Genomic DNA, 25131 nt, shown 5'->3' with positions numbered 1-25131 from the left:
GGGGCCCAGGGGCCAGGGGCCACCTGGGGGGCTGGCACCCCCCTCATGCCCCCCCAGGGAGCCCCAGAAGGGGTCGGGGCCCAGCCAGGGCGAGCTCTGGGCAGCCGGTGGGCCCCAGGCCCTAACCTGTCTCCACGTGCAGTGGCTGCAGGGCTGCGGCCGTCACTGGGGCCTCAGGGCGTGGGGGCGGCAGCAGCAGGAGCTCTACGGCCTGGCACAGCACCCACAGCCCTTCCCACAGCTGCAGCACCTGCCCTGATGGCTCGGCGACCTGCGGGTGGTGGGCATCAGCCTCCGCCTGCCCCGGCCCCCCCAGGCCTCCCCTCTCACCCCCAGTTTCCGCCTGGTGCAGCTTCTCAATGGTGTCGGTGCTGGTCGGCTCCGGGGGGCTGGGGGGGATCGTCAGCCACCCCATGTCTGCAGCTGAGGGGGGAGGGAGGTGAGTCTGTGCCCCCACCCCAGGGAGCCCAGGCGTCTGAGAGGGAGGGGGGAACCGGGGGCAGATGCCTGCCTGCTGTGCCCGTGGAGCCCCCGGGCCGGGGCTGCCCTGCTGCAACCCGGCTCGACCGCAGCTCCAGTCTGACTCCAACCCGGCTGCAAACCGTCTTGGCTCCAGCCTGGCTCAAACTCCGCTGCAAAACGGCTCTAATCCGGCTCCAGCCCTGCTCCAATGCAGCTTTATCCCTGCTATATCCTGGCTCCATCCCTGCTCCATCCTCACTCCATCCCTGCTCCATCCTGACTCCAGCCCTGCTCCATCCCGGTTCCATCCCTGCTCCAGCCCAGCTCCAGCCCTGCTCCCTCAGGCTCTGCCCCGCATCCAGCCCCTGTCTAAAGCCCCGGCCCCAGCCGCTCCCAGCCCCCGGCGCTGCGGGCAGGTCGCTCCCCTCGGGGCGGATGGCTTTTGCCCAGCGCCCTCGTCCTCGCTGTAGCAGCGAGCTCTGAGCGACGTGAGGGGTCTGAGCCAGCGCAGGGCTCGAAGGGCTCCTGCACTTGCGATTACTTCTGCGCTAAAGGCAATTAGCGGACTAACCACCAACGTCGGCATTAACAAAACACCGCCTTTTTTTTTTTTTTTTTTTTTTTTTTTTTTTTTTTTTAACCCGCAGCAGCTTGGGCCGCGCGGCGGGATGTGACCGGGTGCGGTGCTGTGCTGAGCCAGTCCCGCGCACCGCGGCCTGCCGCACTCTTTCCGGAGGGGCCTTTGGCACCGGGTGATTAATAAAACCCCTTTTGGCTGCCTTGTTTCTGGCCGGGAGGTGCAGAGCCGGCCAAGGGCTGGCCGGAGCAGCCCGGCGGCTCCTTTCGGAGCTGGCAGCTCTGCTACGGAAACGGCTGTCTGCAAAGAGGGAAAGTCCTGGACGTCTCCACGTCCCAACGAGCCGTTTCTGTGGGGGGGTGAAGCCATGCTGGAATTGTGTTTAGCTGCTAAAAGCCCATCATGTTTGAGCGTAAAGACCAGAACAGCTGCTTAGACGCTGTCCTGTAATCGCAGCTGGTTCCTTAAGGACGCGTGCAGGCCTGGGACGCGGTCCCTGGTCAGCTGGGGCGCTCCGGTGTGAAACGGCTCTCCCGCTGCCCCAGCGAGGCCGAAACGGGGGCAGAAAGGGAAAGGGACACCCCCCGAGCAGCACCGAGCCCCTGCGGAAACCCTCGAGCTGCCGCCCGATGCCCTGCTGCCGCCGGACCCCTTTGGGGGCTGATTTCAGCTTCTTTGCAGCAACAAACCCGCCTGGGCCTGGGCCGGCTGGGGCCAGCGCTCTCACACACCCGTCCACGGCGGCTGAAAAGCCAAGTGCAAACGCCCACGCGGGTGTTTCAGGACCCTGCGAGCTGGGTGGGACCTGGCCGTGTGTGTGTGGGGGGGGGGGGGGGGGGGGGGGGGGGCTGGATTTGTGTCCAATTCAGCCGCATTCACCTGGTTCCCGACAGCACGCTCAAGGAGGCTGCAGCACACGTGCTCGGATGCCCCAAGACACAGGCGGTGCTCTGGAAGGCAGCTGGGGTATTTAAGCAGAAAAAAGTCTGAATTTTTAAAGCTCAAAGTTGGGTTTCATTTATTTAATGGCAAATTTGTTCAACCAGCTCAAGACAGCTTTAAAGAGATGGGGGGGGGGGAAAAAAAAAAAAAAAAAAAAAAAGGCATGAAAGTGTCAGTCTGACCCTGCAGAAGGTCTGAGGAGCCAGCAGAGACCTGGAAACAAAGACCCAGATCAGAATTAAAAAATGAAAATGTTAATGCTGCTTCTGCAGCCGCGATTTGTATGCAAGCTTTGCAGAGACTTCACTGCCTGCAGCCCTTACCTTGAGGTCAGCAGCTCTGCAACCAGAGCCCAGAGGAAGTCGCCGCTTCTGATTTAGTCAAAGACTTTCCCACCTCCTCCCGCGCCCAGGCTCCAGATGGAAAGTCACAGGGGCATCACCAGCCTCCCCCCCTGCAAAAAGCGGGTGACCGAGGAGCATCTTTGTCTTCACTAAATCCAAGGCACTTTGTGCTGCTGCTGGTGCAAAGCCGCGAGGCAGGAGGGGGTCCGCAGCCCATCCTGCCCGGGGGCTGCAGCCCGGCCGTGGAGATCCCCCCTCCACCAGCCTGGCCCCTTCCCCAGCGCTTCCAGGCAAGCGGCCGGGGGCCAGGGACTGACCGAGACACCCGGCCACGCACCAGGCGGTGGCACATGGTTTGTGGCAGCAAGGCATGGACAGTGATATTCAACATGTACATCATCTTTATTCATACAACTATAAAGAATGACCGTAGCAATTTTTGACTGTTATCACCTAGGATTAGCTCTGCTAATTGATATTGCTATAAATTTAATTTAGGAACAAGAAAGAACTGGAGAAGTGGGGGAAGGCAGGACAAGAAGGGGATGTGAATAAAATAAAGATCCCCAAACATAAAAACCAGAGAACAGCTAAGTTTATGGACAGTGTGTGCAGGTCCTCTCCCCCCAGCTCCGTACCAGTCCGGAGAGCAAGGGTTGAGATTTCTGTCAGTCTTCCAAGATGCTGCTGACCTACACGGGGAGGCCTGGGGCGAGACGCCTGCCCCGCAGCCCAAGGCAGATTCCCAAAGCCTCCCCAGCTCCTTCCAGACCGAATATCCTGGTTTAAGCCCCAGACTCACATTTCACAGCAACCATCTTCATTGCCAGCATGAGCGGTTGGCTGTGACAAGGCCTGGCTGGCAGGGCCAGCTCCTCCTAGGTGCGAAGCCCAGAGGTTGATGCACAGAAGGAAAAAAAGACACTGTTGGGGCTGGCTTTTGGCCAGCGCTGCCAGTGGTTTCAGAGATGAGGGGTGGGACTGGAGCCATTGAGACTTTTGGAGGGGAAAGGAAAGGGCAACAGACATGGCAGCATCCGTGCGTGTCCCAGTGAGGCCTGAACCCAATCAGATGGTGAAGCACAGACGTGAGAAGAGAACACAAAGCAGAAACGGGGGCAAGAAAGGGAAGAAAAAAAATGGCACAAAAAAAAAAAAAAAGTGTAAACTTTCCTTCGTTAATTCTCTAGCTAGCATTTTCCTACAGTCCTGTTATCAAGTTGAATTTCCTGCAGGAAGGGAGAGCCCGGAGCTCTCAGGAGTTTGCTCCCTCCAGCTGAGTTGCTCTTGGTTTACGCTGTGGGAGCCCCTTGGTTTCTGTGCTGCAGGGAGAGGGGACAGGTCGGCTGGACTCGGAGGCGGCACCGGTTCCACCGGCGCCCGTGGGCTGAGTCTGGCTGGGGCCGCCAGCACTGCCCGGAGGCTGGAGGGGAGAATTTTGGTGTTTGCCGCGGGCCTGATGGCCCGGCCCGTTCCTGTGCCGGTTCACGTTGCTGTGTCTCCCAGGGGTGGGGGGGCCAATGTGGCGCTGGCCCTGGGACCTGTACCCTTGTCCTGGTCTCCTGCTCCCCTGGAAAGCCTGAAACAGAAGACAGTGGGCAAGTGAGTGAGGGCAGGACAGAGACAGCTCCTACAGCCCGGACAACCCTCCCCACCCAGCACCTTCCACTCCTGGGAGAGATGGAAAAGTCACAACTCAAAGGCCTCCTTTGAAGTGAAACCATTAAACCAAAGCTGCCTCCTCCTGTTTTCAGGTGGCCTTGATCCTGCTGCTGAATCAATTCTCATTGGGAACCAAGCGCACAGCCCTGCTCAAGTCCCTTCTGTCCATCACAGCAAACGGTACTAGCTCTTGGCAGGGAGGGACCCGGTCCAGAAGTCAGAGGAGGAGCCACAAAGCACAGAGCAAGCTTCCCTCAGCTTTTTTATGTCAGTGCTTCTCCTGCAAAGCTGGACACGGTGCAGTTACCTCTCGCTGAGGCTGGGGAGGACGGCTGCTGGCACTCCCCGCAGCAGCATCCGCAGAGGACGAGGGCTTCTTGCTTGCTGTGGTAAGGCCTGGAGCAGAGGCGGAGGCACACTCGGGGGCAGAGGGAGCAGAGGTCTCGCTGGGACTGCTCAGGGACACAGCTGTGACGGAGCTGCACCGGGATCTGGTGGAATAGCTGTTCTTTGGATGGGAAACTGAAAGAGAAATGCCCCAAAATGTGCCTTCTGCAAACAGGACCCAGACAATTCAAACGAAACACAACAGAACTCTCCCAGTCGCCTTGCTTTCAAGTTTGGGACACGCAGAGAGTCTCTGAGACACTGGGGCTAGCGCAGGGGTGATTCCCACCTCAGCTCCCCCGCTCCTCCCATCCAGCTCACCTTGCCCGAATGAGGCGATGCTCTTCTTCAGTGCATCGAGGTCACAAGTGAACCGCGCCACTCTGCCCAGATCTTCGTCATATTTCCGTTCGCTAACGAAGTGCTTCACAGAAAAGACAACATTTACACGTTAATTCAGTCTATGCACTATGTAATAGAGCACAGGAATGGAAAATGGAGGTACCTGTTACTAGCCAAAGCAGAAAACTTGTATCTGAGTTGGGCACTGCTTGAAAAAATCTTGGCTGAGAAGGCAGATCGCTATTTCCATAAGTCACTGGAGACGAACAGATTTTTCTGCATGATTTCCACCTACACACAAACAGCCTTCCCAGGCTCCAGAGCCAAGCTGTGGGTTAACTTGGTCTAACAGCAGCTGAACTCCACCAGTCTCTGGTCTGTGGAATCAGCATAGCCCAGGCCTCCACTCTAAGATGTTTTCAGCAGCAGTAGTTTTCTGAATTGCACTAATTTTGGTATAGGAATGACTACTGCCAGAAGAACAGAGGCCACAGTGGTTTGGTTTTCAAACTGGAGTTTAATTGATCCTTTATGCAACTTGGCACTGACCTCTTGTGGCAGAAACCAGTGTGCTGGAGAGCAAAAGTGTTTTACGGAATATAAAATAATTAATGCACAGCAGGCAGGTTTTCCTGATTTAGGCGGAAAGTCAGAGGTCAGTCTGCACCAGCAGGACGCTTTCGCTGCTGCTCTGAGGACAAAGCTGCCATGCTGTCATGTTCCCTACTCTGCACCAGTTCACAATGGTCAAAAATTGTGCCGCACAAACTGGTGTTAATGGTTGGACGATCTTTTGTTGGCTGAAGTCACTGTTTTACAGAACGAATATTCTAAAATAAGACTCAGGATGAAGTACGCTGTATCCTACCGCATGGCTGCAGACAGCAGCGTGCAGAGCACTGGCAGTGAGCTCTGAGACTAAAGAGGCAAGGAAAGAGTTGCACACAATACAGTGTCACAACCTTAAGTGTCAGAAACCCAGCAGCTTACAAAAAACACACATCGTGCCTAGGTAAGATCAGGACTAGGTTAGCTAAGGCCTATACTCCCAGATGTTTCTCCTGCCTCCATTTTAACTTGCTACATGGCCTTCACCTCTGTCAGTTTTCTAGCCCAGAGGATTAGGATAGCAATTGCATGACTTCAGAGGCGTGACCAACCTCCGATTACATGAGAGGGAAAAGATCTCCCTTCTGAACACATGCTGAGGAAAAGCTACAGCTAGGGTTCAACCCGCACTCTCCAGCTCCGAAACAGAAGCTGAGTGAAAAGCTCACCTTTATATCGGCTCTGAGCTCGACCAGCTGCTCCTCTGACATCCGCACTGCCACATCAGTCAGCTTCTTCAGGGCCTCTGCCTTCTTCTGTCGGCTAACCAGGATTTCCACTGCAAAACAGACCACAACTTAGACGGTGTCAGCACTGAACCAGCCTACTGAGAGTTAAACAGCTCCAGCCCCAGCACAGAGCACCTTATTGGTAAACAAGAGGTTTACCAGAGTCCCCTACGGACAGCTCCGTACCAGCTGCACAGCAGCCCTGGCTTTTCCCTCCTGCAGCGATTTACATCTCCAGACACAGACAGAACCTGAGCTGTAAGCTGACTCAAAGAGGGGCACGACATGCCGTTTTAGTAAAAGTTCTGTCTCTCTCCCCAGGCTATCTAGTTTCTTTGGCCTTCTAAAACTGCAGGGCTCAGTGTTCCTCATGTCAGTGTCTCCTTGGAGCGCTTCCCATCCGCAACAGGCAGGCCAAAAAAGAGCATTCCAGCACCCTAGGATATGCCGAGCTTTTCGATAACAGCCTTCCATGGAAGGATGCAGTTTACACCCCACTCTCTAATGAGAGCACAGAGCAACGGCCTTGGAGAGGATGGGTTGTGTGAAAAATGTCAGGGAGCAAACAATCTCACCAGTATAGATATGCTTAACTTAAGCTACAGGGAAACATCCCCCTCCAAAGTTTCCTCCATATATAGTTACTTATTTAGGAACAACGTGAACTGAAGGTAAATTACTGAACTCTTCTCCTAGCAGGGCTGTCTCTCTAGAGTTCAGTAACATCTACAGCTCTTCAGGTGGGCACTTGTTAAGGTTTAAAAGAAAGTCTTACTTGCTTCGGCTTTCACTTTGTCCATCTCAGCCAGCAATGCCACCTCACGGTCCATAAGGCTGCGCAAAAAAAATACAGAAGGGAAAAAGAGAGAAGTTTTAATAATAAAGAAAGGGGACAACAAAATTCTCTCCTCCAAAATGCAGCGGCTGGAGGATGTCCAGGTCCGTCAGCCGGTGAGAAGAGACCAACAGAGGGCAGCAAGAACCCGCCGTGTCTCGCTCAGCGAGCCTGGACTCCCACCGCACACCTCCAGGCTCTCAGGTTACCTTTTGTTCCGGAAGCCGAACACTTTTGTGCAGGTTTTGATGGCATTAAACTCGCTCCCGCGTTGGTCAGCACAGAGCACTGTGCTGGTTTCCTGACAACACGCTGGCTACGTGGTCATCTTACTCCAACGAAAGTCAGAACCGCAAGACAAGGGGAGGGGGAACAGCAGCTAGGGGCTGGAGGAAGCCGCACGCTGCTCAACTTTATCATTTAAAAGACTTGCTCAAAACACGAAACAAACTATGAGTTGGGCAATAAGGGAATCCAAGATAGCAGGAGAAGGAGTCATTCAGGCACCTATTCCCTCCAAGAAAACCTCTCAGAAGCTAAATTATGAAGGCAATCCAGTGCTTCACTCTGGTAGTTATGTAAATTATTAAATTGACAGAGTAGAGAACTTTGCTTGCTGGAGATTAGTGCTGCTCCCCCTCTCAGAAATAGTGCTGCACACAAGCAGAAGTCACCTATCTTGGGATGAAATACTAAGTTTAACACAGAAAAAAAAATGTTCTCACAGTAAATCACATTGCAAAATTTGGGGACGGACAATGGAAAAATGTTGAGAGCGTAGCTTTCTATAGCCAAGTCCTAACACTAAACAGGTGCCTGCATCTTATTCATTTCAAGCACACGCGTAGCTGCCGCTACAAAGCGGCAAGAATTCAGGGCAGAAATGTCCTCTGCAGATCAAGACACCCGGCTTCGCCGCCCAGCACCACTTCACGGCAGGCACACGCTTTGCTGATCCCAGCACACCGCGAGCGCGCACACACGCGCTTGCACAAGTGCCCGCAGGTGAGACGATGTGACCTGCTTCCCGTTGCCACCAGGTCCTCAGGAAGCACCCAGAGCTACGCAGGTTCACGATCTGGACGTCTCCGACGGTTTAAGGATTTTGCAGCCAAGGAGGGAGCACCTGGGGGGTCACGGCGAAGCAGTCTCTGCCTGCCAGGAGGCTCGTGTGTGCCTCAAGTGCGCCTGTTGCCATGAGACCAAATTCCCCCAGGCTTTACGGCAGCAGCCTTTACGCAAGCAGAACGGCACGGCTACCCACTGACCGAATTTAGCAAATTCGGACTATCAAGTACTCTCCAGTAAGCAAGACCACTTAGGAGCAGAGCACAAGGAGCTTGCCATGCCTGCTCCTTTGGAAGAGGCCGTGTGAAGAGGGCTCGTCCCCGGGGACGTGCACGTTACTAACGCAGGTGCGGCGAGAGCACCCGCAGCAGAGCAGCGAGGAGCCGGGCACCAGCAGAGCAGCCGCCCCAGCGCACGCTCTCTGCGCGCCGAATGAAACGCCTCAAGGCCAGACGTGCACGCTCTGTTTGGACAACAACGTCTAGCTGCTCCGCAGCCAGTAGCTACTCCAGCTTAGTCGAGATAAGGAAATAGCTCTAGCAGATAAAAGGGGCCCTTAGGATACACAGAGCGAGTCCCGCCTGGGCGTCCGACCCGCGTGTCCAGCAGCTTCCCACCAGCGGCCCCTCCGTGAAGCTCCCGGGGCTCCCTGGGCAGTGCGGAGAGTAAATCCTTCATTAAATCCGCTCCGCTTAAGCCCTCACGCGCCTTGAGGGTCTCTACACCAGCATCCGACCCTCCCTTTCCCCCCTCGCAGTCACAGCAGGCTACGATGGAAGTAGGAGAGGAAACACCAGCATTTCTGTTCTGGGCAGAGGCGGGTACGAGTTGCAGCTCTGTCCTCGGCCATAATGAATCCAGACTCTCGCTTGCACGTACCCTCCCTGTAAATGCTTCTTTTGTGCTTCCTTCTGCGCTACGCCTCCAGCGTCTCCAGCAGCGCAGTCCGCATCGCCACGGCTCACCTTCGCCCAGCTGCTGCCGGAGACTCAAATACATTCAACATCCAGGCTATTAATAGGGCTCATTTCAGTTTCTGCTTTCTAAATATAAAAGCAGAGTCTGCTTCTCTCATGTTAGTTTTATGATACTTTCAGTCCAGACACTAAACCGTATTCAGAGAGATGTTGCCGAAGCACAAGGTCAGCCCCCTCAACACTGACCACACGCTTTTTCAGCGAGAAAGGTTTATTTGAAAGGGGGAAGAATATTTATTTTAATGATCATCTGAAAGGGAGACCACAGAGCATCTGAAATGCAAACTCGAAACAGCTCCTGTTCTTCTGCATGTCAGAGGACTGAGGCAAGATCAATTTAAACAATTCCCTGCGAACAGCAGCTTTGACATTTGGCTTCTTCTGTTGATTTATCGCTCTGTCCATCTGCCTTTTCAGGGCAGGAATTGTTTCTGCTGGTAGCGCAGCAGGGGCCTGATCCAGGTCAGGCACTCTCAGCCCAACTGCACAAATACAACACATGTCAAAAGGCACGCTAATAAGACTTCACCTTGTTTCCAACGATCCCAAAGCAGTTCGACCTGTCTCTGCAACAGAGAAACCAAAGGGCAGAGCCTAAAGAAACATCCCTGACTGCTTTCTGCCCAGAGCCACGTCACCAGCAGGAATCCCCCAGAGCTCACACGCATACGGGTGTCAATGGTGCCTTAATGATTTATTCAAGGGCAGGACCAGCCATGCTGCTCTGGGGCTGCAGAACTCCTTTGTGCTGCACCTCCCTGAACACACACGCACACACCCGGCAGCCAGGATCCAACACCCGGCTTATCCGGGCCATTCTGGGCTCTGTCCTCTGGATGGCAGGCAAATCCACAAGCACCTTGATAGCTGGTACAGATTAAAGCTTGCTTCTCTTTGTAATTTGGTTTACTCAGCTGGAGTCTTTTACTCGATTTTACATTTGGGCTGACTAAGGAACAGAGGTCAAGTAGCTGTGCCCGAGGTTTGCGTGATGAGACTTGGATCAGACCCCAAAGGTCTTTCACTGTAAGAACTCCTCTGCCTAATTTCTTGTCAAACAAACTTGCTTCCTGAGCCAGACCCCTTCAGAAACATGTATTCGCTTCTGCACTCCTCTGTCCTGGGATAAGATCTCATGCAGGATGGAGAGGGCATCTGTTCCTGGCAGAAATCTGAAGACTGGACATTAAGAAAGGACTTTTAAGAAGTGCCCAAGGAAAAAAAAAGGGGGAATCAGATAAATCGATAACTGCTGAACATGAAATAATGCTGAATACTCAGCTGTGACCCAGCCATCAGAAGAGATGCTTTCAGCCACAAGCCAGCTCGGTCAAGTAGTGCCTGCAAGATGTTGTCTATTAGTGAAGGACAACAGCTGTTTGCACAAGCACGCTAAGGGTTATGGAGTCAGTTTTCCTTGAGACTTTCCCACAACCATCTCAGAAAGACCGAGTGCAATTGAAGAAGGCTGGAAATATGCCTGGAAGCTCTGCCACAAGAAAATGAAGGTGGTCTATAGCACGAGATGCACAGTGACAATCTCAGAAGGTGATGAACTTCAATGATGAAGGTCAAGAACTTTAGGAAGCCTCACTGACTTCTGAAAGACATCTCTTACACAGGTTAAAGCAGTTCAAACTCTACCACTTAAATATCCTGTTTCAGTTGACTAAACTTGCTTTTAAACCAGGTTTTCTTCTGGTAGAAAGCCAGCTGGGGAGGTGATTCAGCAAGAGTATTTAACTACTAGATTTTGTCTTGTGCCATAGGATTAAAAAAATATATACTAATTGTTCTCTGAAGCAGAAAGAATTGAAAGAAAACAAGACGTGAAGGTAGTATTTACATCTCAGCTCAGTGGCAACAGCATCACTTTCAGGAAAAGGAAAGTGATCTTTTTCTCTGGAGTTAAACGGACCTGGCTGCAGAGTCATTGCTTCTCAATTGTAGAGACATGGCATCCTGCCGGGCAGCTCTTTCTCTTGGCATTTATTGAAGGAGGTTCCCAATGGCCGCGCTCCAAACGCGGTTCGCATCCCTGCCTCACGGAACTGCGCTTCCTGGTTCACGCCAGTCCTGTCTCGGCTTATCGGAGCAATGCTGCTAAACTGGACTTGAGTCTTTAACCTTTCAGAACATGACGCAAGTGTTTTATAGACGATAACGCAAGTCAAAGGGCAAGGAATTACTTATACAGAACCAGACGCTTTAGCCAGAATAGTGACATCTTCCTTAGCAATGAGAGCTTTTCACAGATATTTTAACAGTGTAGAGAGGGAGACAGAAAACAAAACAAAAAAATGTATATAGTGGCAATACTGAATATACTTACTAGACAAAGCCACTAACAAACTAAGAAATAAAATATTCCCATTCATAAACAAACTTGAGTTAGGGCTACAAATCCCTCAGCTATTAACAGAGTAAATTGCTTTACATTATAGCTTTCCCAAAACCCTGGAGTTGCTGGGAACTCCATGTCCTGGTTTTGCTTAGACACCACAATGTCAGAAGTCATGAAAATGCAGATCAGGGCACTGGAGCACCTTTAACCCTGCCCCCCCGCCGGGTTTGGTGTAGTCTCCTCTGATAAGTTCAAAAGTTGTCTGTAAACATTTATGTGACTTTTGACAGTATTTTTTAGCACATGCTGAATTTAAATATTATGACAGCACTCAATTTACTCCAGGAGAGCACTTATTGATGGCAATGTTCAAGATAAGTACGCACGCAAGAAAAAAAGACCATACTGAACATGTAACTTCGCTAAAAGACTTCAGAAGAGAGCTGTCTTTACATCATTACAACTAAATACTCTTGCCTTTGAGGCCACATACAGTTATCAGACAGAGACACAGATTTGACACAGATTTGCAAGTCTGCCAAATATCTACTTTAATCCTTCCCTGTGATAGTAGCATTTGAGTTGCTTGTCAGATGTTACTTCAGGCAAGAACTCTCTGTGCAGTTTCTTATGAGTATTTCTTTACCAAAAGCAATCATATTTGGATAACCAAGAAGAACAATTTCTCATAAATAGGTTCAATGAGCCAAGACAGCAAATGTATCTGATGTAAGGACTTGCAGAATATCATCTTAAAGTACTTATCCAAACCAATAAAAGTGATCATTAAAAAATTGATTACACATGCAAGGAACATCATGCACAGTATTAAAAGCTTGACTTAAAAGGGGGGAAGTACTGCTGCACAGAATGATCGTTAATGTGTATTTATACCTTCCAAAGGACCCCTCTCTTCCATGTTATATTCAACCCTAATTTGAAAATTTCAAAAACTAATGTTTGTTTCAATAAGACACATACTGCTGCACTCTGAGCTCCAAACAGTCCTCCTTCCAACATGACTAACACTTGTACCTAAATTACAGTATGTTACCTGGAGAGTTCCTCATATTTTCTGTGTCTAAAATTACTTCATGATAGTCAGCATAACTGTCTTGCACAGACGTAAAGCCAAAGTTTGTCACAGGCTCCAATGGACACACGGAAGCCTTGAACACGTCTATTAATATTTCTTTGCACGTGTGGGACAACAGCTTTAAAGCAGGCCTTGTCAAGCTGCCCACCAGCAAAGGCAGCTTCTAATACATCGCAGAGTCCAGTACTGTAGACTCAGGTTTATTTTTTATACCATGCTGACCTCTCAAACTCTGAAGTATAGTGCTTGGGCAGTAGGGCAAACACAAGCAAGTCATTAAATTGACTGGAAAGCTGAAGTCTTATTCAGAATTTATTGATCTTAATCCTTAACACCTGGATCTGTTCCTATATTTAACTTACCTACTCTGCAGTTCAGCAAAGACCTGCTTCATCTTCTTAATGGAAGCATCTATTTCCTCTTTTACCACAACCCGGTATCGTGCCAGTGAAACAGTGCAACGCTGGAGATCCTTCACTGATTTTTCAATATTGGAACCTACCAAGAGACAGAGAAAACTCCAAACAGCCATGCCAATCAGACCATTAAATCTCCCCAGAAGGGGTAAGTCTAAAGACGGCTTTCCCTCTTTTTTAAAAAACTGTACACTGGCTTTAAAAACTTCTTTTCCTTCCCCACTACAAATTAGCTGCAGCAGGGGCAATTCTAGAGATTCTCCTATGAGGGAAGTTTTCCCAGAGCTTGTAAAATTTCTTTCCATGGGCAGGGATATCTGTCCATATTTTTAAGCACATAAGAAAAATCAAATGCATCTCTGAGCTGCTTTTGCACAAGGGACTGGAGACAAGTGAAATGAAGTCTACTCCTAAGACCAACAAGTCATATCCCTGAATCGTATGAAACGACTGTTCACCTGGGGAAGAAAAGTCTTTTGGAAATTAAAATTAAATCTGTACAAAAGGTTATTTCCTCAAATTGAGAGATGAAAAGATTGGTTATTTGCTACAAAGGTTAGTCTCTGGGTCTCAGCTCTCCAGCACGGTACATCACCTTGCCCATGCTCTCTGGAGCTTCTTGGAGTGCAGTTGCCCCCTGCCAAGCTACATTAAGAACTGCTCATTACAGCTTTTCCATGCAGCAAGAAGTGAACTACCACCACCTCATCTCACTAAGCTAACTATAATAACCATGTTCACAATTGGGGTCTCTGAGGTCCTTCCTGTCCTCACTTGTTATCATGAGAACTAAGCTGTGGAGAAAGCGTATGAAAGGAAAAAAAATTCCAGTAGCAGGAGGCTGTCACTTCTTGTAACAGGGTTGGTCAGAACTTTTGGCCTTTCGACAAATTCTCACAAAAGATGAGAAAGAACCTAAAGGCTCTGTGATGGAGCACACAGAAGAATGGGCTAAACATATGCAGCGTGACTGACTGCTTCCTCCCCTACTTCTCTCACACATATGGGTTTGCTGCTCCAGGCATTACATCTAAACTGCTGTCAAGATTCCTGCTGTGCATAGGGAAGAGGAGGAGTAGAGTGCAAGTCACTGGCCAGATAATAAGAAGTACGTTAGCTTGCATTAAAATCAAAGTCCTGTATGCCTCACCAGTATATCTGTCAGTGACACCGCAGAAGAGGCAGTGAGAATTCTGCCAGTAGCAACCTGCTCTGACATTCAGGAGTGCACAGATCCTCAGGGCCTTACCTAGCTTCTTGTTTGCAGGTGAAACCGGAACATCTTCCAGCCGCATTACAGACAAGGAAGAGGGAGTCGAGTTGCTTGCTGCTGCTCTGGACAGAGACCTGCTAGTGCTCCTCTGCTCAGGCCGCTGTCTGAGAGACGAAGGGCTCTGGGAAGGATGCATGATGAGCGATTTTGTGTCAGAGTCTGCTATCCCGTTCTCTAGTTCAGGCACTGCTGTAGAAAAGCACACTCGTTTAAAGGGGAAAGTGAGGAAGTTAGCAGAACACTGACCGCCTCTTTACGACAACAAGCAAAAATGAGAAATCAGGGTGAGTTGTTCTTTTCTGAAGAACTATCCAAACAAATCCATATTCAGAGTTGACACAAAACAAAGAAGCAACAAAAAGAAGGCTGCTTCTTTGCTTTTTAAACACTCAGTGTCTGTCTCCTACAATACTTTATAAAGACTAACCTGTTCTATCAGGCATGTCTGGTGCAGCAGATTCACAGTCCTCTAGCTCTCTGGCGTCAATTGAAAGTGCATCCAAACCTTCGCTGAGTGAGTCCACAGACTCTGTATCGTTGGCACAGCCGTTGACATGGTAACCATTAATTCCACCCTTCTCAGAGTTTGCTGACTGCTCCTCTTCAGTGGACACCAATTTACTGGGGTCTGGGAGGCCAGGGCTCGATTCAGCTGGAGGTTTCGGTTTGGTTTTCTTCTTCTTGTTCTAAGAATTAAATACCCACACCACAAAGGGGAAAAAATATTAAGCTTAAATCCTGAAGGGAAAATTAAGCTTATATGCTTACTGACTGAAAGTAGCCGATTTAAATTCTTTTTCAGCCAGCCTTGCTGTTGATCCTATTAACAGTAGGAAGGATTTATTTAACAATGAGGACAGATAGAGTGGCATTAATGAGGTGCAAACACATTATCCCCTCTGATGGTGTGCCAGCAAGACTAATGCACTGGGTAGTAGATGAATGCTGCATAACTGATGGAAAACAGCAGTTAGTTTGTGGCTATAATCTAGAGTCCTACCCAAGTCACTTCTCGGAGTGATAACTGTTAAGGTGCAGCTTCCAGCACCACGGTTGCTACTCGGCAACCAAACAGTTTTCTAGATCTTACTCTAATAAAACTCCCCTCATGTTTCCCAGCACATTGCTATTTAGTCAGAATTTTTCCACTTTGTTTTGTGCTGGTATTTTTCAGGTATTCAAATGAGTACGATTATGGTTTTATTCTCGTCCTGGTGGATTTAGATGCTACAATATTAAGTACTGAAACTTTGCAAGTCTATATTTAACCCTTTCATAGAGGTCTGAGCAAAGTACTAGGTGAAACACCCAAGAAATAAAGCTTACATGACAAAGTAATGTATATCCACAGAGCTCAGCATTAAATGCAACTGTTCAGCTCCAAAGGTTACTGATGAAAAATGGAACGGCATGACTATCAGAACAGTGAATTACAGTGCTCTCTTGAAATAAATGGACCTGATAAAGATTTACTTCACTGTGGGGTTGGGTGTGCAGATTAGGGGTCCTGTAGAAAGTCAACAGAATAAAAGCTATTGCAAGGACAGGAAGTTTTTCTGGAAGCTTTTTTTCAGATCCTACATTCAGCATAATGTACGTGACAGCTAAATTAAATGCATATGTGGCTAGATGATATTTACAGATTATACTGGAATTACCATGTAAATCATTGCCCTTAGCAGTGAGAAACTTGACACCTTAGTGACTACCTCTAGAGGTCAGCTCTGCTTACATCAATACACACATTTGCTCTTTGGTTTCTTTTCTCGTCTAAATCATGAGGAACGCCTATTACTCTATATTCTAAATTAATGCTCCTTCATCCTTAAAAAAGATTATGATAAATACCTTAGGAAGGTATATTTAAAAGTATTACCTTTTTTTTGCCTGTTACAGTCCACTCTTTCAATACTTCACTGGCATTGCCTGAAACAAAATGCAGTGATGAGTAGTGGAGGCACCAACTCCAGCTCTTCCGTGGTAATATGCAAATGTCTCCATACCTGGAGCCAGCTGTGATACTTCCTAAGTTTCGTTTCTCTTAGTTGATGCAATAAAAGGATCAGTTTCATTTTTGCTTTGGAAACACACTACAGAGCAGGACTACTCCCTTACAACACAGTGCCAGCTGGCTCCAGGAAGCAATCCTCTTTTTGGCTCCGTCACACTAAAGCTTTAGGTACTTAGAACCCTGCTAGAGCATGCACTGAATTCAAAGGTTGCCGTCAGGTCAGATATCTGCTGGCTTTCTCTCCCCAGAGACACTGATTGTATCAGGATGCCCAGAGTCTCAGGAATAGCTGTCATCCCTTCTGTGGGCCAGGGGCAAACACAGCTGTCAGTGATGGTCAGCGTGGAAATAAGACCAGCAAAGCGACAGGCAGTGTCACCAGCAACAGCTTGTTTTTCCAAGGTCAGAAGATCCATCTAAATGCAGCATGCTAACCAGACCCAAGAGAAGATTTGTGAGTCAGGTTTCAAAGTACAAAGAGCAGCTATCACAGGGGAAGACATTCCCATTTTTATACACCTGAGCAAGAGGTTCTGTAATTGAGCATCTAACCTCTTTTATCTAAGGAACTATCAAGTGCTTATTGCTGGCCTTGACCCCTAATGGAATGAATACCGACTAAAAACCTGGGAGGAGAATCATCTGCTAGTTACCCTTCTGGAGAGAGTCCATACTTGGCTGTGCTGCAAAGCTATAAGAGCTCCCTGCTGCATGGTATGCATACTGCACACAGGCCTTTCTGCACAAACACTCTTGCTTCTGAAGTAAGTTGACAAACATGGAAAGTACAATCAAGTTTTGAAGCCATGCAACAAAACCTCCATGGTTACCTTCCATGAAGGCTTGCACTGTTCTGTCCACGCAGTTGTCAAAATGCTGTAGCACAAGGACAATCTCATTGTTGCTCCTGTTAGGGACTATTGCACGCACTGCACTGATCTAGAGGGAAGGAGAAAAACAGGGGCAACATTTTAAGCATGCGCATTATCCTACCTGGAATCTACAACAACACTGCTGCAGTAGGCAAAAAACAAAAAAAATAAAACAAACAAACAAACAAAAACCCCACTCAGCTGATTGCTTTCTTATAAAACATTAACATGCCAAGACAATTTAGCCTGACTAAAATTTGCTTTTGACAGAGCTACAGTTAGGTCCCAGGCAGAAACATATTTCATCTCAGAGAGCAGATAAAGCTACAGTGCTCCTGAGCTCTTCCACGGCGTGTGGTGAGTTAAAGTCTCAGAAGACACATTTACCTTCTCCTTCATGTTTTCAAAGGTTCCTCCTTGGGCCATCACAGTATTGGACTGCACATCAAAAATAAACCCAGACGGATCTGCGAAGACAAACGAGAGGGAGGTACTCTTCTGAATAACAGACACGAAGAGACATTTAGAAAGACGTGAAGTAAGAGGTCAGCTCTGACTCGTTACCATGCTATGGAGAATACTGAACTCCTGCAAGCCTACAGTGTTGGCTGGCTAATTCCACCATACGGCTAACAGAGGGTTATTAGCTGGTGAGAGTAAAACATATGATATCCCAACCTTGTTTGAGGAGTAGGTTCTGTTTAACGGACTAGGGCACTATGAAGCAATCGCAGTTGAACTTGGTTTGCCCTTGACTGCATTTGTAGCTAGCTATAACGTGTTTCCGAGCCCTTCAAGTCAGTGCAATTCTGAATCATTCCTCAGCTCTGGGCCAGTTTAAACAAACAAACAAACAAACCAGAGTGGTGCGGATCAAAACTGCAAGCCAACAAATTTAAGCACCAACAGGGTTGGTAATGAAGAAATGAAGTAATGAAGAAAACTGAAGCAGTCCAGTGCAGCTCTCATATTTCTGTATTAATCTTAGGCTAAACACACTTTCACTGAGCCCAGTAAAAAAGAGTTAACAATACCCTCGGCACTGGCCTGGGGCAGTGCGGTTAACAGTTTCCTCCACCTGGAGATGCAAACGGCAAGTGGTCTGACAAATGGGTTTGGAGATTCAGCAGCTTGCGCTCCCTGCCAGCCCTGATCTCCAAGGTAAGGCTTATTTTCCAAAAGAGACCCATAATTGAGACAGTCATCACCAATAGTCTGCTGCTTGCTAGCAAGCAGAGGTTACGTAAACGTGCAGGCTCTACCATTTTACTTGGAGATCCTTACGAATGGCTGCTATCATAAATTTGCACTTGATTTTGTTGCCAAAGGTCTGAACAGCCTAAGTATCAGGTTTGCTAAAGAAAAGGGATAAAGCGGTTTATAGATGTGTTTCATTATGACAGGGCGTATTTCAAACCTGTGTTTTAGCCACATTTGATCTCAGACAGAATACAGGTCCCTCCACAGCAGCCAACTGAAGGACCCTAGAGGTTTTAAGCACTCTCTAGCACCCTCGACTTCTCTCCTGACTCACTAATGCCTTTTCAGGAACTCCCCAAACACGCACAAAAGCAAAGGCTCGTCTCCCTCGGGAGCCTTTGGGGCTGTCTGGGGGGGAGCGGCACTTCCCGCGAGCGAGGCGTGCCCCGCGCGGAGAGGGAGGCGCGGGCCGTCCCTGCCCTTTCTGCTGGAGTCCGGCTGACACTCCGAGCTGCTGATTCACGTTCTTCCCCTCACCTCCTCTAAATAACTCATACCCGGTTTCGAGACACACCATTGACTTCCAGAGTTCTCAGACATTGATGTAGCATTTAAACCGAGATGCCTCCAAATACAGTGACAGAATTGTGAGCATGATGGAAAGGTCAGCCTCTTATTGAGGCTACAGATGAGCGGTTAAATCCTTCCTCGCTCCATCCTCACCCGTTTCAGCCCCATGAGCGAGATTTTCGCAAGTTTCCAAAGCTCGCGGAAGCCAGAGCTACCAACTTCCTAGTCTTTAATCTTGTAAATGGCTTTCAGACTCCCATCACTGAGGGAGAATTAGCAACTTGTTTTTTCAAAATCCTCATTGCAGAGCAGCCGCCAAGGACCCAGGTGCCCGGGAAGATGAAGTTCAGCTCCCCTCCAGAGCACGTTTTCAGCCGCTCGGTCCCATCCCTTTCCCACAGCTCTATTTGCACTTGCTCTTGCAGGGGACTGAGCTTTTCTGCACCTCACTTGCAGCTGCCTCTCCCGCTTCCAGTTGCTTTTCCATGGTCCAAGTCCTCCTCGTGTTAAATTGTTTAGCATGCAAGAATTATGCAAAAGCAACTTCCAGTGCTACGCAGCATACATTTGATATTGCCCACGAGCATTCCCAGGCATCATTAAAAGGGCTACTGGCACTCAGGTCTCCTGTGATAGCGGGTATTTGCAAGAAGGGACAGAATTTAAAGCACGTGTGTCCTCCTGGACAGCATCCTGACTCCCACCAATGACTTCATGACTTTTGGGAATTAACATCCTTGCAGGAAAAGGAAAGCGCCATTCCAGAGCCAGAGCTCTGACCATGCATAAACAACATGACGAGTCATGTAGATACTAACTCGAGTTGATCTCTGTTGCATTAAAACAAACACCACGCAGTGCTGTCCTGTTGATTCAACGCGATAAACTCCAGAGACAATGTCAACAGCCTTAATTGCTTCTCCGTTCATAACCATTTCCTCCGGAAAAATGAGGTAGTAACAAACCATTCATCACAAATCATTTACTTGTGTTTTAATGCTATTTATTGGACTGATTAATACAGGTTCTCTTAAACACAAACACTGAAGATACCAGAAGGAATCCACCCTACCAAAATGGTCATGTTGTCTGAGAATTAAGACTATAGACCTAAAAAATGCCTGTTCTACTTCCTAGGAAACACAAAAGAAAACACATCTTTACATTCAACACCTAAAGAATGCTGAAACAGGAGCCACTAGTTTTCCCCAAGTCGAGCCAATTTGACTCCTGGCCAGCTATTTGGGCAGCGGCGGGCAGCTGCACGGGCTGCGCTGCGACAGCCATTCATTGCAAACCGCGCTCTCAAACTACAACTGGCCGCAGCACAAGAGATGACCGGCCTTGGCGACTCTCCGCAAGCATTTCGCGGGATGCTCGTGGCTTTAAAGCCTCTAATTGTCTATTCAGCATCATCAGTAACTACTGCTGAAATCCTTAGATAACACGGTATTTATGCAACTAACAGGCACGTTCAAACTTGGGAAGTCTTAATAAAAAAAACAGAACGCATTCTGTCCACAAACAGCAGCGTCTCAGAGCGCAGTCTTTTCAGAAGAGGACACATAAAAGAAGGAAAAGCTCCAGCAGCCAAAGCAACAGCTTGGCAACGGTACGGACTTTCGTCTAAACAGCTTTACAGAAGACAAACTGTCAGACAAGGTACAGCTGCATGCGGTGAGATGGTATACACGCGGTTTGTAAATTCACCCAGCATGGCATCAACACCACACCCATGTTCTTGCTCATGAAGAGCCTGCAAGATAAAACAGCCTACGAAAGTCAGACCCGGGATGGCTAAGAGGGCAAACAGCCACGCGCTCACCCGCATCCCGCGGGAAAGGGCCGGGCGCACCGCCGGGACGCTGAGCTCCAGGGACCCGCATCCCCTTCCATCAACACGGGCCTTAACGACACAGTCTGACCATACGCAACACCCAAAAGAGCTCAGCTTAAATATAGCCATAACACAGGCTATTCCAATTAGCCAAGCACAAAAGGAGCAATGGTCTCCAATTTCTTTGTTGTCACAGGTCTGAAACCACCCTCCAAATGATCGCCAGATGCTTCTTCCTGGCCCAGTCAGGACACCGGCAAGCAAATGACTTTGGGGAATTGGACAGCATATATACTTAAAATTCAATGCAATAAAGATTCAGTTAAACTGTGAAACATTTATAGACTCTGTGGCTTTTCAGGTCAACGGTAACTACTTTGACTCTCCCAGGGATAGCACAGAAAACCTCAGCTAATATGAAATAAAAAGCTCTTAAAGAAATGCCACCTCATTGCCCACTAAGAGCATCTCAAATTTGTTCTAATTACAACTATCTTCACCTGTTTCTACATTGCAGGAATAACTAGACGGCCGCATCCAATACTGCAGAGGTGCCTGGACAGGAATTAATGTATCTTCCTAGGACGAGGTAAAGTAGCTAGAATATCATTATTCTATCAGTCTGTACTTACAGTAATACCATCACACTGAAGTACGAAAAATATGGTTAAAAATCAGTTTTTCTAGCAAAAGTGCTACATAAAAGCTTGCATTTGTGGAAGCTTTCGTGATTTCACTGCTCCTAGACCTCTAGGCATTGCACTTCACGGAAGCAGATCAGCACAAGTTCTTAAACACAGATTGCATTTTACACTTCTAATGCACTGTGCTTTTCCTTAGGAATTATTTCAACATATACTGCTATTTTTTCAAGTAAGCATAGTTCTTGCTAACAGGCAGAGGTACCAGTACTAAGTGCTCTCCCCATGAATTTGCAAGTGAATAAAAACTAAACTGGGATTAGAATCAATATTCCTAGATTCTCTGCTGTCAGCACAACATTTCACTGATAACAGAATAAAACTGCACAGACACATTTAAATAACTTAGCTTACCAAGATTAAAAGTATACTAGCATCTATCAATTAGAAATTACATCATGCTTTGCAGAGACAAGACAGAAAAAAATAAATAAAATCAAGGTTGCCTGCAGGACTTTGCTCCTAAACAGCAGCCTCATGATCCAGGAGGAAGCACATCACTAGCACATACCTGTCTATGCCCTCCTCCTCCCCCCAAAACTACCAAGCACTGTGAGCAGGACCATCTGGTTAATAAACTATACTTGTGCAATTTCTGTCCATGCTCAAGTCCATGCTTGCTGCTTGGGCACATACAAAATCAGGGCTTGGTACCTCAATCAGCTGTTGTGGAAACTATTTTAATGCCCCAAAGACACCACTGTGATCTTATTGTATGCAAAGATAGGCCAAGAGGATGGCAGCTGCATATAAAAATTTTGTCTAGCCAAGAAATACTGCTTTCTTGCTTATTTTCTCAAATAGATTTCAAGGGTCCAAGCATGCAATATAAATACAGCCTTTTCAGTCAAAACCCGCTATATGAAAGTTACCAGTTCATTAGATTTTAATTAAGAAGAAACTTATTGTTTTATAGATAGAATACGACTATGCAGGCAACAGATGGACTTGCAATTCAAAGAATTCTTTCTGAGGTGAGTGAATTAAACCTTCCAGATATCTGATCTCCCACAGAAGTTCGAGGGCTGTTGTATGGCAATGGAAAAGTTAGTTTTTGTGTGAAAGTGGCCTGCCTTTTCGGCATAAGGCCATTTCATTTGGGAGCCTGGAAGAAAAAAAATAAAGTGAGGGAAAATTAAAAAAGTCTTTACAAGTCAACTAAAGTGTGCCAAAAGTTATGCTGTTAAAACTGGGTATTTCTGCCACAAAGACAGGGAAATAGTATTAACCCAGTTCTCCTAAACACACGTTCTGCTTTCCAGGAGATAGACCTGCTTTGTAAGTGTTTCTGCCTAATTACTCCTCCCGTTATCGCTGATTTGGTTTAGCAGGAGCAGGCACTCTACAATTTACAGGCAATTGTCACAGCTGGCAGTTTTAACCTGAGCACTGCCTTTTCTCTGAATACACAAGCAGCCAAGCAAGACAATCAGGGATAGCTTTCAGTGGAGCTAAGGCAGCAAAGTGAAAAAGAAAGTCATTAAGGCAATTTAAACTGCAGGACATTGTCTTTCCCCTATCTGGTTTCCATCTACACATAAGAAATGAAAAATTAAATTAAATCTGCACATTTTCAGAGTATTTTTCCTTAAAAAGTTATTCACATTCAACACACTGAAGCAGTGATACAGCTGAAGCACACACCAATTTCTGACATCATCTACATGTTCTCCCTTCATATCATATACGTGTTTACTCACAAGCCAAAACCTGACGTATCAAGAACATACAGGCACAGTATTTTGCTTTGTTCCTTTTCAACACAGCAAGCTTTGAGCTGCAGTGCAATTCAGCAATCGCCCAGTTTGCAGTCGACCAAAGAGCGATCTGAACATATAAACCGAAAAAACAGCTTGCAAACACAATCGGTAAAGCCTGTTTTCTTGCAGAGCGGTATCTTCTACTTGATTGATGTGTTGTTAAACAAAGTATGAGCTTAGATTGAAATTTTTCTCACATTTGGGGCTTTTATAAATATTCCTGTGTGCAGGTTCCCTGCTGCGTAACACTGCCCTAGCTGTAGTCCTCCCTTCCAGTGACTTACGCCCAAGGCCTCTACCCCTTTGCCGAATCTGTGTAGGACAGTTCGCTGTCAGCCGAAACAGCTCCCTGACGTAGCCAAACATGTAGAAGCCCAAGTGCTGTTTTATTCAGGATTTGGCATGCCTGAAAACGTGGGTGATGTCTGCTGGAAACAAGGCTTACGTGATTGCTCTGCATCTCGGGGTCACCGGTCGTTCTGAACCTGGCGGCGGCTTTCGCTCAAACCAATTAATTGAACCAGAATAGCTGATGAGAGGGAGTACACGCGCTTATTATTTCGGGGGCGGGGGGCATAACCAAAGCAGTAAATCAACAAAACTACTAGACTATGGAAAAACATATATTTAGAGATCTGGCACCATTGAGACCATCCTTCCTTTGAATTTCTAAAATATTCCTTCTAGAATACACGAAAGCTCAAATGAAGCATTCCGTATAACCTGGATATGGTCCCACATTTTGATGGATGCATTTTGATTTTGAACGGGGATGATTATATGACTGGTTTAGAGATTTAACCTTTTTCTCCTCAGCATATACCTTTTAAGTAAAAAGTTATATATAACAGTAATGTTCAGGAGTACAACATGATTCTGTGCTAAAACTTTGCATATACATTTTCAAAAGACTTAAAAATATCCTTCCAAACAAATAGTTCAGATGTTCACTCTGTTCTGTGGCACTTCTAAGAACAAGAAACAGGTGGACTTCTGATTCGGTTTCAAAACTGCTGCATTATTAAAAATAGGTCTCTCTCATTACATATCTTTCAATACTTCTCACTGACCCTTTGTTGCACTGTAAAGGGGTTTTGTTCTTCTTTTGGAAGATGAAGAAACTGAAAAGGTGCTCCTTACCTGGCCACGGTGCATTCCTTTGCAAAGCACCGGGAAATGTTTGTTGCCTATGTTAAGATTCTAAACAGCAGAAAAGTAATAATTGAAAATGCAGTCACAGCCCAAACAGGACAGGGCACAAGCAGAGGAATCTACGGCTTTAACTCCCACCTTCCCTTTACCTCCACACCGCGGCTGCAAAGCCTGGGGCGAGGCTGCTCCATAAAGCAGGGCGTATTTTATGTCCCCGAGCAGCAGAACGAATCAGGGTTTACTCTGCATTCCTGTTTGGTGTCAAATGTTTGTGCCCACAATCCTTTTACCTTTCTTCAGGAACTCAATACACGCCAGCACTTCCCAACAGCTTCTCCATAGGACAGTCTATTCTGAACGACGCTGAGAGCAGCAATCGTGCTGGCTTCCTCGCTTGGCAAACGCCAAAGCCCAGCATTCCCTCAGAGTAACAGCTTTTCATGTTTCTCCTACAGAATTTCTCTTGCAGTTTCTCTCTCTAACCACAGTAATTCTTTTCTGCGGCTCCAAGAGGCATTTTTCTCTCTACATTTATGCAGTGACAGGCTGCACAGCTAGGCTTACAGCAGCACACGGGGTCAATTTCTTAATGACTGAGTATTCAGGCTCCCAAACAGAGACATAAATACAGCCTTTTAAAAATCATTTGAAAATTATAGTATACAATGATCTCCATAAGTGTTGCTAATTGCTTCGAATCATGTATGGATTTAGCTGTCAAAGGAAAGCTGGACCCCTCAGGTAGACACCATTTCTACACCAAAGCTGCTAGGAAGGGAAAAAAAAATCTACAGAGAACAAAAGCTCTTCTCTTTAGGTAGAGGGCATGGATTGTCAAATCCATTCGTGTTAAATTATTAATTAGTAGTCCGTTCAAATAAAAAAAGAAAACCATAGCTGCCAATCCCCCTCTTCCCCACCAGCACACACACACTTTGGAATTAATGTTTTGCATGCAGCGAATAA

At 47.5% G+C, this 25131-nt stretch overlaps 1 protein-coding gene across 2 annotated transcripts in view; it reads right to left on the bottom strand.

Annotated features, from left to right (window-relative positions):
• Positions 1–2708: 2708 nt before the first annotated feature.
• SPATS2 (spermatogenesis associated serine rich 2) overlaps positions 2709–25131 on the bottom strand; it is a 32341-nt gene continuing 9918 nt past the window's right edge. Inside the window, exons 4-14 of one of the 2 annotated variants that reach the window (XM_064498538.1) lie at positions 17333–17412; positions 16904–17012; positions 15939–15988; positions 14490–14748; positions 14039–14251; positions 12736–12871; positions 6829–6887; positions 5994–6103; positions 4696–4798; positions 4295–4509; positions 2709–3904 (exon numbers count right to left, since the gene is read on the bottom strand). In XM_064498538.1, coding sequence (XP_064354608.1) covers positions 3581–3904; positions 4295–4509; positions 4696–4798; positions 5994–6103; positions 6829–6887; positions 12736–12871; positions 14039–14251; positions 14490–14748; positions 15939–15988; positions 16904–17012; positions 17333–17412 — 1658 coding nt within the window. In that variant the 3' untranslated portion in view covers positions 2709–3580. The remainder of the gene's footprint in view (positions 3905–4294; positions 4510–4695; positions 4799–5993; positions 6104–6828; positions 6888–12735; positions 12872–14038; positions 14252–14489; positions 14749–15938; positions 15989–16903; positions 17013–17332; positions 17413–25131) is intronic. The other variant, XM_064498539.1, reaches the window with a different exon arrangement.

Source organism: Dromaius novaehollandiae, chromosome 28, assembly GCF_036370855.1.
Source record: "Dromaius novaehollandiae isolate bDroNov1 chromosome 28, bDroNov1.hap1, whole genome shotgun sequence".
NCBI classification, from domain to species: Eukaryota; Metazoa; Chordata; class Aves; order Casuariiformes; family Dromaiidae; genus Dromaius; species Dromaius novaehollandiae.
This window is presented reverse-complemented; position numbering and strand designations above follow the sequence as displayed.